The following is an 18,194-nucleotide window of genomic DNA, read 5'->3' as shown; positions in this document are numbered from 1 at the left end:
GTTATGAGTAGGATCCAGTATACCAATGGCCAGAGAGAGACACACATCATTCATGCAGATAACCTTCCCACCAAGGGTATTTCATTAAGGTTGAAGATAACTCATGTGCAAAGATCTGCTACAAGGACTACTATGCACTGTTTAGGAGACTGATAGGCTTAAGTGGCACATAGACCTTTTGTACACTGCTTCTTTAAATGTTAAATCTCCCTTTCTAAAAGGCAATGAAACCACTGCATTATATTTAAACTACACCATAGAATCTTTATCTTTAAATTAACTGTGGACTGAATCATTCATAAAATTAATTATCTCAAAATTAGCCTTTGCAGTATGGTGTACTGCATTGTTTTCTTCCTGTCCTTCAAACCACTGCAAGGTAATTTCCATTGGAGGCATCAGAATTTGAAGTGATGTTGATTTGTTCTTCAACATCACTTCCATTATGTGATTCCCCCACCCCCAATTGTGAAAAATGATTGGTATAGCTGCTTGTTCGTAAGATTGATGTACTGTATTTACCAGTATTTGTATTTCATAAAACACTATTTGAGAACACACATTGAAAGCCCCGTCCTGCAGCTCTTACTCGTAGGAGTAGCCCTACTAAGGTCTACAGAACTCCTCGTGCAAGCTAGGGCTGGAGGTAAGGCCCAAATGTATCTGGACAGCTCCAGTGATCGGTTACACTACCTATTCCTTTAATTGAGGGTAGGAAATACTACATGTTCTGTGGCAAGTAACTACCCCCAACAGTATTAATTTAGGAACAAAATGTTATCCATGGCAATATATCACACAAGATAATCCATTCACAAGGATAAGAATCAGGTTTCAGAGTGGTAACTGTTTGTTTATATCAGCAAAAACAAGGAGTCCTTGTGGCACCTTAGAGACTAACAAATTTATTTGGGCATAAGCTTTCATGGGCTAAAATCCACTTCAGATCCATGAAAGCTTATGCCCAAATAAATTTGTTAGTCTCTAAGGTGCCACAAAGATAAGAATGGTAGAATTACACCTCTAGTAAACAATCACAACAGCTCATCAGCTAATTAATGGGGGTGAGAAAGAGAAAAATAGATTCTACTCAGACTGAGTGAAAGGTCCATATTAACAGAAAAGTAACAAAATTACCCATAAAGATTTTACCAAGACCATAAAATGTTGATTCTTTTGCTGAATACACGTGCCTATACCAATTTTCCATCTTCTGTAACTAAGCAGAATCCATTTCCTTCACAAAGAATACACTATAAAGAATACCTCACGCCTCTATTTTGGGCTTAGCACACAGTCATTTTGTTCCATGGCTGTCTTCCGAATTCTCCAGCTGAGACTACCTTCGTTTTGTTAAGCACAGTTGTTGGGCTGAACTCTTATCCTAAGCCATACTTATTTGACATACCGCTGCACCTCAAGCGGCAGAAAATTCTCAGTTTACATCCCATGAAGGGCAAAATGCCCCTCACAACCTCCACTGACTTCACAAACTGAATTCCACCCTGTGAGACTGTAACATGAGATTTGGGGTGGTCTAGATAGGCTGAAGACGTGATTGTGAAGAATCTGCTTTTTTAATTTTTTTTGTTTGTTTGCATTTTCCCCAACAGTAACTCATCAGTGGATTTTACCAAAACAAATTGTGAAGGGGTGCCATTTGGATGGAGCTTACAAGATGGTTGCTGCCAGAATTAGGTTTTGCCCTGTTGGTTTATTTTTCCCTCCCCTCATCTTTTCTATAAGATAGCTCAGTCCCCCAGAAGAGGCATCAGGGGGTGCTAGAAACAATCCTGGCAAGTTTGAGCAAGAGGATTTTTCTTGACAATTTTATTTAAAACAAAAAAACAAAAACAAAAAACTAAAGACGGTCTCACATGAACTTCAGTAAGAGTTTATAAATACAGAGCCAGATCCTTAGTTGCTGTAACTTTTAAAATCTTCACTGACAGCAAAGGAGCTATGACAAGTTATACCAGCTGAGGAGCTGACTTGTATTATTTATGGATAACAGTGGCTTTCATGGCATTTTGCTCAACTTAACTACCCAGCCCTGCTGCCCCTAAAGGTTTTTCCCCCCAGAGGGCCATAGTGCCATCAAAAGCAAGATTAGAGAAATTTTCTTTTATCAAGAACCTGGTGTTACTGAAGAGGGCTGGCTCCTGTCTCAGGTACATTTTTGTCCTTCCCGTGAAAAGTAGCGACACCAATAACCTAAAGCTGCTGCAGTGAGCCAAACGCTTATCCACTTGATTCCCCATAACGTTTCCTACAAAACCCAAATGTAGTGAAAATTAAGAAAAAAGTGTTCTCAAAACCAGGACAATCATCATATAAAAATCTTCAGTAATGCACACATCAAATCATATATACAACTGTCTGTAATATGGAACATTACATTTGGAAGGTGGAAAACTCAGGCTGTCCAAAAAGAGATCTATACTGTAAGCTTTCTCTAGTCATAAGGAGAGTCAGCCAGGTAATCTTCAGATAGCTCCATTTGCCTGGCTTCAATGGGTTAAATGTTTGATTTACAGAGGTACTGAATACCGAGAGCTACCTTTGACTTAAATGGGAGCTAGGGGTGCATTTGACCTCCCAAACTCCATTCCTAAGTATCTGCTGCTTCTCTGAAGGGGTTCAGAAATGGGTTCTAAATTTCAAATGGTAGGAGTCCCTCCTCTCAGTAAAGAGCCAGCTATCCCTTTTTCCTGTTGTGTGTCACACGAACATGCATTTTCTGACCTATTTTCAGTTAGCTCTGTCTCACATAGTAGATTGTGAACAGATACTAATGCATCCTCTCTTTTTACATCAGGCTGGTCTCTCTGTTGTGTATCCAGGTCCCTGTGAAGCCTTCAGATGAAGTTACTTGTGACAGGACTATTTTTGAGGATCATAGATTTCCTACTCAGTTTTTCCCTCAAAAAATGATTGTTCTAGCTTCTCCGTGTGAATCACCTGGTGTCTAAGACAACTCAACTGGCTAAGTGGATTGGGTCTCTTTCATGTGACTTTTTTGATGCTTAACTAAACTTCTTTTCAGTACAAAGCTTTTCCCACACACATTACACTGGAATAGTTTCTCCCCTAAATGCCGGCGTTGGTGATTTAGAAGATAATCCTTTCTGCTGTAGCTTTTGTCACATTCGGTACATTTATATGGCCTCTCTCCACTGTGAATCATTTGGTGTCTAATGAGCCATGAGTGGCAAATGAAGCTCTTCTCACATTGGCTGCATTCATAGGGTTTCTCTATTCCATGGCTCCTTTGGTGTTTTGTCAAACTTATCTTCAGCTGGAAGTTTTTCCCACACTCAGCACATGCAAACAATCTCTCTCCTGTGTGGGCTTGTTGGTGATTCTGAAGATACACCTTTTGAGTATAGTTTCTCTCACATTCAGTACTTGTATACAGTCTCTCTTCTGGGTAGGCTTCTTCCTGATGGATTAATAAATTTTTGTCACAGTGAGATGAAACCCCCAGACTGTTCCCAGTAGCAGTTGCCTGCTGCATTTTTGAATTGTACAGACACTTCCATGTCACTCTCTGTTTGGGATTTGGCAAACACTCTTCTCCAAGTTTTCCGTATAAACTAGACTCATACACGATGCTTTCAAGAGGATTTTCAGGGAGCTTATCCTTGTTTGTGCTTCCATCTTTCGCTGAAATAAACATACAATCACAAGAAGGTAAAACGACTGAGGAAACCTCTTCCGATTGCAACCAACCAAAGCCCTTAACCAGAAAAATGTTTGTGGCTATATTGTTTCTGAAGCACAGATAATCAAGTTAAATAAAAATATAGCCTTTATTACTGAGTAGAACAGCTTGGAAAGTTTTCACTGAAATTAAAATGTTGATGAAAAATAGAAAACATTTAGTCTCTGCAACCAGGTCTATTAAAAATCACTTATTGCAGAGTCAGAGATTTGGTCAGCACTTTACAAACCTACAGCAAGACCTGTGCCCTGCTTGGAAGAGTTTAGTCTTAGCACTGGATCAGTAAATACACAAAAGTTTTGGGACCTGATTTTCAGAGACATTGAGAACCCACACCTCCAAATAAAGTCAGGCAAGGATCTGTGGATGCTCAGCACCTCTGAAAATCAGGAATTTACAGTCAGTACACAATCAGTTTACATTACAGGCCCGAATAAGGAACACCATTAACCAAAAACTTACCCAATTGAGGCCTACCCAGTGCTGAGCATAGCAGAACATTAACCTCACTGAGAGCTCTGATCCCACAACAAACTTTGTATAGGGCAACCCCCTGCGCACACCCAGAGCTCTGGGCTCTTGTCTATAGCGTAACCATGCTGAGAGTTCATTGCAGGGCTAGGGGTTATACACTTGATACTCCTGTTAATGGAGCCCAACAGAGTATGTGACATTCTTGCTACTGCACTAGTGTACTGTTACCCTGCGGGCAAGTTCCCACATTCTCTAAGGAATTATTCCGCCCCACATTGATCATTTGACATTTAGCTTTAAAGATTAGTTTTTCAATGGATTTCAGTAGAGGCGTCCAGTAGATCATGATCACTATATTTTAATAGTTTCCTCCTCGGTGTATCTAATCCATCCCACCTTTGTCTCATCCATGCATTAAATACATTAAGGCTCCACTACACCTGCTAGGTTGTTAATGAGAAGATTGAATGGCATCTGTTTCACACTACCATATTGGGATACCACTCGTTTTAGTCTCAGTTACTTATGTTCCACACAAATTTGGTGTCCCCTCACTTCTATTGTTGACAATTATTTACATCAGTAATAAAGGCACACACGAAGCTCAGCTTACAGAAAGTCATTTACACTAAGGGAATTAACACCACACTATTAGCAATTTCCTGTGTGAATAATTCTTGGGTGTCCTTCATTTTGGGTCTTTTTCAAAATATTTTTTCCTATATTTGGGTCCTGGCAGGTTGAAAGCTGAAAAGTGTTAGGTCTAAACCATATGGGATTCTACTTGATACCTCTTTCCTATTTGACATAACCATTTCCTCTGAGTTTTTAACCAAACTTGTGTCTATTTTGTAGAAACTATAGCTAATCCATGACCCACATTAGGAGGATGCTTCATCCTATATCAAGAGGATGGCACTGAATTATTGGATTTGTGTGGACACAACTAAAAAGGTCCTGAATTTTCTGCATTTACATTAATTTAACTTGGCATTAATTTAGCTTTTCCATTGGGAGTATTATTCCCTTACTGACCTGTGCTGGGATCTGTATGGATTTTGTTTTCCTCTGAATCATGCTGCTCACAGACACTCGGCTCTCCCTCTTGTTTAATCAGTGATAAAATGTCAGTAGCACAAATTTGAAATCCTGTTCATGGGAAAGAGTTATATTACAAAGCATTCACTGTAGAAGTTAGGAAAACGAAGGATTTTGGAATAGTTAGGAACCCCAGATTACATCTGGTTGAGGTTCTTGGCAAGTCACATTTGTCATGCAAAAGTGCTGATAAAGCATCAGGAAAGACATGGTTATAAGAGCTACCAAAGGTATTGCTGGGTGCCCAGCTTTGGCCAACACCATCTGAGTTGTTCTGATCTCTTACTCACCAGTGCAAGGGTCTACAGGCATTTCTGTATTCTCTGACTCTAGCAGGGCCCTGACGCATAACTCGTTGCCTTCCTCAGTCTGGGATACAGTGTCAGACGTGGAAACAGCATGGTCTAGTCAAGGAGAAAGATGGAGATACAAGTATTGTGAATGTAAAAGTGGCTGCAAAATCTGTTTTTCCCCCTCCCCAAACCTGGCGTGCTTTGTAAATCTCAGTTAGACCTTAAAATAAACACACACGCATACCCAAGGTCTTATACAACTTTCTCAACATAAGGGGGTATAAAATTCCAGTTTGTATTGTATCATGTATTATTTAGCAGATATGAGGATCATATTAAAGGCATAACCAAAAGGAGTGAATGTTAAGATTGAGCTTTTCAGCCTTAATTCCACACGCCCCATTTATGAAATTTTCGTAAGAAATTTCTTTTTTCAAAAAAGAGAAGTTGCCAGTGGAGCTTATATATTTCTTGATCTGTATTAGTTTGGCTTGATACTCCCCACAGCTTCCCTGAACTCCAAGTCAGAGTTTAGCTCTTTAGTTTAGATGGGAGTTTAGTCTGGGCATTGAATGTAAAAACAATTAGCATTAGAACATAAGGGAATCTGGTTGTGTTTTATTAAAATACACTTCCCATCTCTTCCACTACCCCCCCAAAAATAGATAATATTTCCTCAAAATTTCTAAAAACAAAGCAGTTAGGCTCTGGGCAGAAGCAGCTAAGACAAAGGACTCTGTTTCAGAAAGTTATAAGAAACAGAAAAAGAAAGATGGGTGCTGGAGCTCAAAACTGATGTGCTAGACGGACCCACTATCATTGCATTTATACAGTATGTGTGTATTTACTCATGCACTGTATATTATAGGAGGAGCTTGTAGTGCCACTTATTGTTAAAGTTACCCAATACTTCCTATTATAAGACCCTCTTTTCAGTTGCTTATAAATTTTGCCAAAATTTAACTGCTAGGGTTGATGTTTTCCACGCCAGGTGTCTACTTCAGGCTGAATTTTAATAGAAAGTTTCAGCTAAAAGAGTTCAGCCATTTCCAAGAACAAGATTAAGGGGGGAAACCATTTTACCCAGATAAAAATAATTCTTACAACCTTTTCGTTTTCCTGCACCTCCTTGATTTGGAGCAAGGACTTGACTTGTGGTACAGGGTCCCACGGGTGTCAGGGATGTGCTTAATGCCTCCCCCATGAAAATTCACCCACATTTGACCAAATTATAAGCCTCTGATCAGCCACAACCCTGATTCATCCCCACAGCACAGTCCATCCTGTTCAGTAAATGAGGCAGGGCTCCTGTGGAAAAAAATAGTATGATCATTTAATTAAAGATTGTATCATAATGCATCTGCACAGGGGGGCCAAGTAGCTTGCACAGGAAGGCTTAATTCTGGCATTTCTTAACTTTTGAGTGCTTGACTTTGCAATCTTAAATGTTCTTTTAACATAGTTTGTGTGTGTTAAATTTTATATATATGCACATATCCAAATACATGCACAAAATTGGCTTTCCTTCCCCAGGTTAAGGTATCAGTTCTATGCTCCCTGGCACCATCTGCCTGAAAAGACTAATCACATAAGGCCCTGCTCCAAAAGCCTTATTTAGAAAGACTGAAATCACAGTAACCACCATAAATCAGAAATTCATGGCCACCTGGGCTTAAGACGCCAAGCAAGGAGGGTTAAGGGAGGAAAACTATTTCCTACATCTACTACCTTCTGCACAGGAAAGAAGCAGTCACCAATTCTGAACTCTCAGAAAATGGATGGAAGATGAGAAAGAGAAAATGCCCAAAATCAGTCAGGACTGATAGAAAGCCTGACTGACGTCTGCCATGGAGATATGAACAAGTGTTGGTTGTAGATTTGGAATATGTAGAAAAAGATAAGAGCTCAAAGTTTATTAACCTTTCAATTTCACGCCCCATTTGAGCAACTTTAACTCACCTGTGTAGAGCTCTTTAGAGACTTTTCTGCCCTCCAAATCCTGCTGATCCCCAACATACAACTCTTCCTCTTGTTTAGTAAGTAATAAACCCTCTTGTGTACAAACTGGAGATTCTGTTCACAGGAACAAAAATTCACATTGTTTTTCCAACATACACCATATTCTTTAGAAAAGAGTTCATGAGGGATTAGCTCGAGTTAGAAAAGGTCTCAGTGGTGTTATGTCAAGAGAGTAGGAAAACACGGATAAAACATAACAAGAGACCCAGGACCTGACTCACCATTGTGTTACTTCAGTTTTACACCCGGGCAACTCCATTAATGATTCAGACCAATGGTTTGCACACACAAAATGTTACATTGGCACAAATAAGGAAATAAACATTGATACGGCATTTCAGTTTTACAAACTAGTATGAACACCAGAAATTCAAAGATAAAGCTACACTTAAAAACCATATTGATTTTGGAACATACAGAAATAGAGAGTTAAGGTACCTCAAACAGCCTTAACTCTGCCCTCATATGCTTGCCACTCTGTCTACCCTCCACGTAAACTGGAGCTACAAGTCTATGAAGAGTATTATAAGATCACAGCTAAGTTACATGTTAAATCAGGCACCAAGGGAGCCGAAGACATTAGTCCTCAAATATAGTATTTTGGTGCTCAGTGTCCACAGCTAGAACATCTTTGATCACCTCCCCTTTTATCTGGCAAAGCAGATATAGCTTAATTGCAAGGGTCTTGAGGGCTGTACGTGCACAGTTGCAAGAACTACCATGGATAGTAAAGAGTTTATGATTTCAAGCCTTCTCGTACAATTAGAGTTGGGGAAGGAGGCACATGCCAAGAGTCAGGCTGATCATGCAAAGCTGGTCACAGCCACAACTATGAAGAGATCAATCTCTCGCCACAAGAAGAGTTCAAAAGTCTTGCTGGATTTCCAGCATTTTACTGTATTAACTGTGCGAGTGCTTCTGACATATCAGTTACCTGTGCTGGGGTCTGTAGGAATTTCTCTCTCCTCTGCGTCTCCTCGGTCCCCGACACTCAGCTCCTCCCCCCGTTCAATCCGGGATAGGATGTCAGGTTTGGAAATGGCATAGTCTGTTCATGGAGAAAGATATTAAGAGACAGTGTATAGTAATAGGCTAGATTTGCATGAGTCTGTCCTCCCACAGTATGTATGTATGTATATCACTGCATTCTACTGGATGGGTGTATCCTTTGAGGGCTGCAGCCACCACAGAATGATTTAGGAAGGAGGGGAAGAAAACAACTTCTGCTACTGCTTCCTCCCCTCCAGTTACCTCTTATCTCCTCCACGGCAGCAGCCACACCTACATCCCATCCAACAGAGGCTTGTAATACATGTATTAGCCACAAGAGCCCGAGAATACTGGGCCCAGTGCCATATAACAAAGATATTTAACCATCTGTAAGCCTGACCCATGCCAGGCAACTAGGGACAGGAATGAAAGACAAGCCTCTTACCAGCACAGCAGTATATCACAACCCTACCAATCCATGTATCCTTCAGGAGTAGCAGCTAGTACTCTATTAACTTTCATTAAAGATTTTGAGTTATTTTAGTTCATCCCACTGCTAGAGATTAGAACAGAAGCAAAAGTGTTACTGAAGGCATTGTAGGGGGAAATGCCAGGTGCTATGAAGTAATGAGTCAGAGACAGTACGCTGTCTGATGCTGCCCTCTAGCCTGGCCTCACACAGAGGCTAAGGGATTACTGCTATATAGGTGTGCTCCAAGTGGTAGAGGGCTGGATCTCTACAGCTGAAGTAGCAGGGTCCCAGTCCCAGCAACTTGGGGATACGAGAGATTTATAAAGCAATTGTGTCAGTTGTCAGTCGCACATTAAGTTGTTACAGAGGGAGATGTGTGTGTGCTTTCCGGAAGGGTGCCAGAGATCTCCACACACAGGTGGATTTATGCATACACAAGTATTAATCCACTTGCTACCTATGTAGGGACTCACATTGTTCCCACCACTTCAGTATCTATGCACCTTGTAAACCTGCACAGAGTTCAGTCCCATAAGAGGCCACAGTCAAGCCAGGAACAGCCCAATGCTTATTAAACAACGGTGTTATCTAAAGTTGAGATGGATTGTTCCTGACTTGTATACTTACAAAGTTATGATTTCCAAATATACCATCATTTGAATGCATAAACATGGAGATAAATGCAGCATGTGCACATTCCACACTGCAGAGAGCTGGCGCTTTAAACTCTACAGTCTTAAAAGCTGAATGGAATGGAATGCCACTTGTCATGCAGACAGCAAAGGGAGCTGAGCCCATATCACCAAGTTTCCAATAACTAGAATGGCCAATCACCAGAAATCAAAGGACCAGAATAAAACTGGAAGAGAATGTAATATTTCAAAGATCAGAACTTTTCTAACAAAAGAGCAAAAACTGATCTTTACCCAGTGACATCAACATCTCATAGTTGCTTTTCATCACATTCTTGTAAAGCTCCTTCTGCCATTCGTCTAAATTCCCCCACTGTTGCTCATTGAAATAGACTGAGATGTCATCAAATGTTACTGGCACCTGGAATCACAAATATCACAAATTCAGCGCCTTGTGTTGTGATCACATTCTGAGCCTTGCTTCCTTTTATCTTCCATTAAAAAGACTTCCCTCTTTTCTTTCCTTTGAAATAAAATACTAAACATATTTAATTGTGAACTAGCACAACACAAGCAGCCAGATCAGTTCCCTTGTTCTAAGCTATTTTATTAATGGTGAATTAAAGGGCCAATAAACCAAGTTCTGGAAAAAAAACCACTTCAGGAGTTCATGGTTAGGCTTTGTATCTACTCTTCATCATTAGCTCTGACACTGTTACCTTGGGAACTTCCCCCTTAGTGCCTGGGGGGAGCCTCAGGATCCAGAAGTTCCTGTTCTTCAGCAGGTTCTCCATGTTCTCCAGCCTCCTCTGCAGCAGCCCATACTCCTGGATCAGAGTTCCCAGCACAGCCCACTTACTCTCCAGCTGGTTCCCAAACTCCACCACTGTCTTCTCACAGCTGACTAGTTTCTTCTCAGTCATCCCTGTTCTCCCTTCCAGATTCAGCAAACATGCAGCATGAGAATCAACCCTCCTCTCCATGTCTTGAACAGCAGCCACAAGAGTCAGGGAAATCTCTGCAGTCTGCAGTTGCATCTCTCTCTGCGAGGTTTGTTTGAGGCCGGAGGCGGGATGCAAAAGTGTCAGGTGCTGAGATTCTAGGTCCCGTTTTGGAGCCTGTTAGCAAGGACAGAAATTGAAAGTGGGGAATGTGACACTGATACATCTGGCAGTCTCCTTTCCCCATGTCAGGTGTTTGTCTAGCATCCAGCACAATGCAGCTCCAACTGTAATGAGGGGAAGAGGGTTTTACTGTGATCCAAATAAATATAATATGGAAATGAGAGCCAGGCTACCTTCTTTCCCAGTCATGTACTACTGCCAGTAGTCAGGGTTCAGCAAAGCAACTTCTACCCTTATGGCTATTTTGGCCATATTAAATTATGTATATGATACATCAATTATACCCTCTTGGGCACACCTATAACCCCACTGCCTTCAGCAGGTTTTCACAGGGGTGACTCTGCACGAGACCTACACAAGTCCGTTGTTGACCCACAGGAAACAGACTCCAGCGAGCGGCGCTGGCTGACAGGAGCAGAAAGCAGGAGCCGCGGGTGTTTGCCCGTGGAGCGCCCAGCTCTGGTTTTGAGCGGACCCCCGGAGTCTGCGGGGGCACGGCAGAAAGACCCAGCTACCGGTGCGGGGGCCCGGGCGAGGCGCGCGGGGCACGGAGACGGGAGGGCCCAGGGCTGCTCGCCGGGGCAGCGCTGCGCACTCACCGCGGGGGGGACTGGGCTCGCTGGGCACCGGGGGGGCCGCGCCGCGAGGCCATGACGGGCTCCGCAGCGGGAGCCGGGGAGACTGGGGCGGGGCGGTGTCTGCAGCCGGGGGAGCAGCAAAGCCCCGGGCCCTGCTCCCCGGACCGGCCACAAGGGGCCCCGCACAGGCCGGAGACGCCCCCAGTGCCTGGGAAACTCCAACCGGGGCAGCCCGGGCCGGCCGGGGAGAAGCTCCCGGGGCCCGAGGCCCCCCCCGCCCGCCGGGCCCTTACCTGGGCAGCGGCCCGCTCGGCCATGGCCCCCCCGGGCGGGGCTGCTCCCGCGGGCCCGGCCCGGCCGAGCCCCGCTCCCGCTGCGGGCTGGGCAGAGTCCCGGCGCCGCCTCGCCACGGACCGGCCCCGCTGCCGGGCGGAGCAGAGCGAGCGCGACCCGCAGGGAGGGAGGGAGGGAGCCGCGGCCTGGCTGCCGGGGGCCGGTCTGGGCTGCCAACCAGGAGCGGCGCCTGGCTCCGCCCCCTCCCGGCCTCCCTCCCCGCGGCCCCGCCCACGCTCCGCCCCAAGCCCCGCCCGCCCGTCTCCTCCGAGCGCGCCCCCTGTGTGTAACTCTGCTGCCGTCCGCTAGAGGGCAGCGGTGCCCGCACACATTGGGCTGTTTCCTGCCCGCCTGCACGACGCCCCCCTGGAAGGTGGGCTCGGTGCATGTGATCCTGGGGCCGCCCCTCACTCTGCAGGAGAGTCCCCTGGAGGGGGGGTGTCAGATTAGGGTGAGCAGGCAGCAAGTGTGAAAAATGGGGACAGGGAGTGTGTGTGTGTGTGTGGGGGGTAATAGGTGCTTATATAAGACCAAGCCCCGAATATATAAGGTGGATAGAAAGTTGGCTAGATTGTCAGGCTCAATGGGTAGTGATCAATGGCTCCATGTCTAGTTGGCAGCCGGTATCAAGTGGAGTGCCCCAAGGGTCGGTCCTGGGGCAGGTTTTGTTCACTATCTTCATTAATGATCTGGAGGACGGCATGGATTGCACCTTCAGCAAGTTTGCAGAGGACACTAAACTGGGAGGAGAGGTAGATACGCTGGAGGGGAGGGATAGGATACAGAGGGACCTAGACAAATTAGAGGATTGGGCCAAAAGAAATCTGATGAGGTTCAACAAGGACAAGTGCAGAGTCCTGCACTTAGGACAGACGAATCCCATGCACCGCTACAGACTAGGGACCGAATGGCTCGGCAGCAGTTCTGCAGAAAAGGACCTAGGGATTACAGTGGACGAGAAGCTGGATATGAGTCAACAGTGTGCCATTGTTGCCAAGAAGGTCAATGGCATTTTGGGATGTATAAGTAGGGGCATTGCCAGCAGATCGAGGGACATGATCGTTCCCCTCTATTCGACACTGGTGAGGCCTCATCTGGAGTACTGTGTCCAGTTATGGGCCCCACACTACAAGAAGGATGTGGAAAAATTGGAAAGAGTCCAGCAGAGGGCAACAAAAATGATTAGGGGACTGGAACACATGAGTTATGAGGAGTGGCTGAGGGAACTGGGGATGTTTAGTCTATGGAAAAGAAGAATGAGGGGAGATTTGATAGCTGCTTTCAACTACCTGAAAGGGGTTCTAAAGAGGATGGCTCTAGACTGTTCTCAGTGGGAGCAGATGACAGAACAAGGAGTAATGGTCTCAAGTTGCAGTGGGGGAGATTTAGGTTGGATATTAGGAAAAACTTTTTCACTGTGAGGGTGGTGAAACACTGGAATGTGTTACCTAGGGAGGTGGTGGAATCTCCTTCCCTAGAAGTTTTTAAGGTCAGGCTTGACAAAGCCCTGGCTGGGATGATTTAGTCGGGGATCGGTCCTGCTTTGAACAGGGGGTTAGACTAGATGACCTCCTGAGGTCCCTTCCAACCCTGATATTCTATGATTCTATGATCAGGCCTGTCCCTATGAAATGAGGACATCTGGTCGCCCTAGGTCAGCTCCTAACCGGGCACTAGCTTGATCTTCTCAAATAGGCGATTTCACCGATTTTCAACAAGAAACTATTAGGCTAGTCCCCAGACCAGGCCACAGGCACAGCTCGCCCCAGGGGTAGCCAGGGCTCCTCGTGTCTGATGGGGGCAGCTGGCTGGGAGTTCATAGCAGCGCTGCTCAGGCACAAAGACCCGAGCCCTGTGCAAAGGGGTGGGGGTAGATGCGCCCCCAGCACGGGCAGGGGGCAGACGCAGACCCCAAGAGCCGGCCCAGACGGAACGCGCGACACGCGCCCTGCGCTCCGCCCACGGTAGGTGGCGCTGTTCCTACGCGGGCAGGCTCCTGGGACCCCTTCTCTTTGCAGGAGCAGGGGGCGCGAACTCCCGGCATGCACTCTGCCTCCCCGGCGTGGCCGCGCTGCCCAGCCCCAGCCCCTAACGAGGCGGCGCCGGGACTCTGCCCAGCCCGCAGCGGGAGCGGGGCTCGGCCGGGCCGGGCCCGCGGGAGCAGCCCCGCCCGGGGGGGCCATGGCCGAGCGGGCCGCTGCCCAGGTAAGGGCCCGGCGGGCGGGGGGGGCCTCGGGGCCCGGGAGCTTCTCCCCGCCCGGCCCGGGCCCCGGGAGCGGCCCGCGGGGAGCGCGGCGCTGCCCGGCCGGGCTGGGGCTGAGCCCCGGGGCGGGGGCGGCCGGTCCCGGGCAGCAGCGCGGGTGACTCCGGCTGGGAGCAGGGCCCGGGGCTTTGGTGCTTCCCCCGCTGCAGGGACCGGCGCCCCCGCTGGGCCCAAATACCCTGAGCCAGGTGTCGGGTCCGTGCCAGGTACCGCCCGGGGTTTGCTCTTGCCGGGGGCGCAGAGGCTGCTGGAGCGTCTGTCCGGAGTAGCCCCGGAGGCTGCTGTGGGCTGCGCGCTCGGTGGCGCAGGTGCAGGAGCGGAACCTGTCTGGCCGGGGAGTGTCCCGGGCTGCGCCCTGCTCCCCTGGACGCACAGTAAACCGCGGGCCGGTCAGGAGCCTTCCAGCCTAAGGGACTGCTGCCGCTCTTCGGCCCCCAGCGCCCTGGGGAAGGCTGTGCGCCATCTCCATGGGGTGCCAGGGTCGTCCTCTGCGGGTTCAGTTGTAGGCTTGGGACCTGATTTTTAGACACGACTAGTGAGTGTAACAAGGAGAAGGGAATGGATATGGGGCTCTCACAGCTATGGGATTATCTGTCAGTCAGCCAGTTAGGCCCTGGTCCTGCACAGTGTTCCTTGGTTATGGCGCTTCTGTGCTCATCCCTAGTCCTGTTGATTTCAGTGGGGCAATGCACAGGGTTCTGCCCACACAGAGCAGCCTGCAGGATTTAGGTATTGGATATATGCATATTCTGGTGGTTCAGTTAAGTGTGGTTTGTTTGTTTTTTCATAAAACATTACTATTGTTGAGTTGCTTTTTGTGGGCATTGTGGAAGAAGTGAGTCTTAAGGAGGGGTTTGAGTGAAGTGTGTGTTTCAGCTTGGCAGACAAGAATTGGTCAGGCCAGAATATTCTAAAGAAAGAAAATAGCAGAATTGCTGTAATGAATTTAGCAAATCAGCGGCAGCTCTGCTGATGTAACCTGTGGGTCAAGTCCCAGACCAATGTATTATAAACCTCTAAACATTACCTATAGTGAAAATGACAGGTTTCAGAGTAACAGCCGTGTTAGTCTGTATTCGCAAAAAGAACTGGAGTACTTGTGGCACCTTAGAGACTAACCAATTTATTTGAGCATGAGCTTTCGTGAGCTACAGCATCTGATGAAGTGAGCTGTAGCTCACGAAAGCTCATGCTCAAATAAATTGGTTAGTCTCTAAGGTGCCACAAGTACTCCATTTCTTTTTATAGTGAAAATGTTAACAGATCTTTTGACTATTCTATCCGGATTAGAACTGCAGAGTGCTCATAAGTTTGCCTTAATAGGGTTTATGTGAAGATTTTCTTTCATATGACTCCTTATGAAATTCCCATCCCAAATATTGTTTTATTAAAGACTAACAGATTTATTTGGGCATAAGCTTTCATGGGTAAAAAACCCACTTCTTTAGATGCATGTGAAAATTTTCTTCAGTGAAAATTACAGATGCAGGCAAAAATATATGTTGGCACATGAAGAGAAGGGAGTTACCTTACAAGTGGAGAACCAATGTTGAAGGCCAATTTAGACAGGATGGATGTGGTCCACTCCCAATAACTGATGAGGAGGTGTCAATACCAAGAGACGGAAAATTGGGGACAACTTATACCTTCAAGTCAGTGGCACCCGCATGGCCCCACAGTATGCCAACATTTTTATGGCTGACTTAGAACAACAGTTCCTCAGCTCTCGTCCCCTAGCACCCCTCCTCTACTTATGCTACACTGATGACATCTTCATCATATGGACCCATGGGAAGGAGGCCCTGGAAGAATTCCACCTGGATTTCAACAATTTCCACCCTGTCATCAACCTCAGACTGGACCAGTCCACACAAGAGATCCATTTCCTGGACACTACAGTGCAAATAAGTGATGGTCTCATAAACACCACCCTATACCGGAAACCTACTGACCGCTATGCTTACCTACATGCCTCCAGCTTTCATCCAGACCACACCACGCAATTCATTGTCTATAGCCAAGCCCTAAGATTCAACCGCATTTGCTCCAGTCTCTCAGACAGAGACAAACACCTACAAGATCTCTATCAAGCATTCTTAAAACTACAATACCCACCTGGGGAAGTGAGAAAACAGATCGCCAGAGCGAGATGGGTCCCCAGAAGTCACCTATTACAGGACAGGCCCAACAAGGAAAATAACAGAACACCACTGGCCATCACATACAGCCCCTAGCTAAAACCTCTCCAGCGCATCATCAACGATCTACAACCTATCCTGGAAAACGATCTCACAGGCCTTGGGAGGCAGGCTAATCCTTGCTTACAGACAGCCCCCAACCTGAAGCAAATACTCACCAGCAACTATACAACACACCACAGAAACACTAACCCAGGAGCCAATCCCTGTAACAAACCCAGTTGCCTTCTCTATCCCCATATCTACTCTAGCAACACCATGATAGGACCCAACCACACCATCAGAGGCTCATTCACCTGCACATCTGCTAATGTGATATATATGCCATTATGTGCCAGCAATGCCCCTCTGCCATGTACATTGGCCAAACCGGACAGTCTCTTTGTGAAAGGATAAATGGACACAAATCAGACATCAGGAATGGTAACATACAAAAGCCAGTAGGAGAACAGTTCAATCTCCCTGGACACTCAATAACAGATTTAAAAGTAGCCATGCTTCAACAAAAAACCTTCAAAAACAGACTTCAAAGAGAAACTGCAGAACTACAATCCATTTGCAAACTTAACACTATCAATTTGGGCTTGAAGAAGGACTGGGAGTAGCTGGCTCCCTACAAAAGCAATTTTCCCTCTCTTGGTATTGACACCTCCTCATCAATTATTGGTAGTGGACCACATCCCCCCTGACTGAATTGGCCTTTTCATCACTGGTTCTCCACTGGTAAGGTAACTCCCTTCTCTTCATGTGCCAATATATATTATTTATGCCTGTATCTGTAATTTTCACTCTATTCATCTGAAGAAGTGGATTTTTTACTCACGAAAATGTATGCTCAAATAAATCTGTTAGTGTTTAAGGTGCCACCAGACACCTTTTTGTTTTTGTGGATACAGACTAATTTGGCTACCCCTCTAAATCTCGTTTTGAGTGTCAAACAGACCCAAAGCCTCAAATCAAATCTCAGTAGTAACCAGAGTTTTGCTTGGCTCTGTTGCAAACTGTCCCAGGTGTGTTAGCAAGGCTTATGAACCTTAGTGGTGCACATCATCTGAGTTTTCACTTCGTAATAATCCCAGCACAGATGGGTTGGTGTGGTGGTGTTTGCTTTGTATTACAATAATGCCCGAAGGCCCCAACCAAGATCAGAGCTTCAATGTGCTCAGCCTATACAAACCCATAGTAAAAGACAGTCGTTGCTCCGAAGAGCTAACTGTGTAGACAAGAAGCAGTCACAGAGAGGTGAAATTACACAACACGTGTTACAACACAGATCAGTGGCAGAGGTGGGAATAGAACCCAGGTCTCCTGACCATCAGTCCACTAGATCATATATTGGTTTTGTTGGGACTGTTTTGCACAACTCTAAATTTGACCCTATTAAAAACAAAGATCTAATTGCAAGGTTTGAACAGCCTGTAGCACGTGATCTACTTCTATGTTGTTTCTCTTTGTAGCTTATTTTGCTAGTTGGGAACATAAACCCAGCTCTCTTTAATTTTTGTCCTTGCAAACAGGCATCAGAATGGGACACAGAGGTACAAGCTCCCCTTATCCCAGATGTAAGTTTTGTGAAAGAAACCCAACTGCAGACTGCGGCTATTTCCTTGTGGACTGTGGTAGCTGCTGTTCAAGCGGTGGAGAGGAAAGTGGAGTCTCATGCTATGCGATTGCTGAATTTGGAGCGGAGATCAGGGACAGCTGAGAAGAAATTTGTGGACTGTGAGAAAACAGTGGTAGAGTTTGGTAACCAATTGGAAAGTAAGTGGGCTGTGCTGGGAACTCTGATCCAGGAGTATGGACTGCTGCAGAGAAGACTGGAGAACATGGAGAACCTGCTGAAGAATAGGAACTTCTGGATCCTAAGAATTCCCCCTGCTAGTAAAGGAGAAGACCCAAAGGTAACAGTAACCCATCTAGTACTTTCGTGTAAAACTAATGTATACTGTATCGGAGAAGTTTTTATGTCCCTATAAATCACCATTGTAAAATAGCT

At 45.9% G+C, this 18,194-nt stretch overlaps 2 protein-coding genes across 2 annotated transcripts in view; one reads left to right on the top strand and one right to left on the bottom strand.

Annotated features, from left to right (window-relative positions):
• Positions 1-1,815: 1,815 nt before the first annotated feature.
• Positions 1,816-11,809, bottom strand: LOC144260056 (uncharacterized). Its single transcript, XM_077808573.1, has 8 exons — positions 11,698-11,809; positions 10,422-10,820; positions 9,997-10,123; positions 8,543-8,656; positions 7,549-7,662; positions 5,587-5,700; positions 5,234-5,347; positions 1,816-3,666 (listed from the first exon to the last, which is right to left on the bottom strand). Exons 1-8 carry the CDS (start codon positions 11,719-11,721, stop codon positions 2,987-2,989), a joined length of 1,686 nt encoding a protein of 561 aa, XP_077664699.1. The 5' UTR covers positions 11,722-11,809; the 3' UTR covers positions 1,816-2,986.
• A 1,990-nt stretch (positions 11,810-13,799) lies between these two features.
• LOC144260213 (uncharacterized) overlaps positions 13,800-18,194 on the top strand; it is a 28,230-nt gene continuing 23,835 nt past the window's right edge. The window contains exons 1-2 of the mRNA XM_077808768.1: positions 13,800-13,942; positions 17,716-18,099. Coding sequence (XP_077664894.1) covers positions 13,919-13,942; positions 17,716-18,099 — 408 coding nt within the window. The 5' untranslated portion in view covers positions 13,800-13,918. The remainder of the gene's footprint in view (positions 13,943-17,715; positions 18,100-18,194) is intronic.

Source organism: Eretmochelys imbricata, chromosome 2, assembly GCF_965152235.1.
Source record: "Eretmochelys imbricata isolate rEreImb1 chromosome 2, rEreImb1.hap1, whole genome shotgun sequence".
Lineage (NCBI taxonomy): Eukaryota > Metazoa > Chordata > Testudines > Cheloniidae > Eretmochelys > Eretmochelys imbricata.
The sequence above is the reverse complement of the archived record's forward strand: the minus strand, read 5'-3'. Positions and strand labels throughout refer to the sequence as shown.

Coding starts and splice junctions, on each gene's coding strand:
- LOC144260056 (XM_077808573.1), bottom strand. CDS start 11,721: ATGGCCGAGCGGGCCGCTGCCCAG. Junction 10,124..10,421: donor CTAAGGGGGAAGTTCCCAAG/GTAACAGTGTCA, acceptor TTGTGATTCCAG/GTGCCAGTAACATTTGATGA. Junction 7,663..8,542: donor TCCTACAGACCCCAGCACAG/GTAACTGATATG, acceptor TCCTGTGAACAG/AATCTCCAGTTTGTACACAA.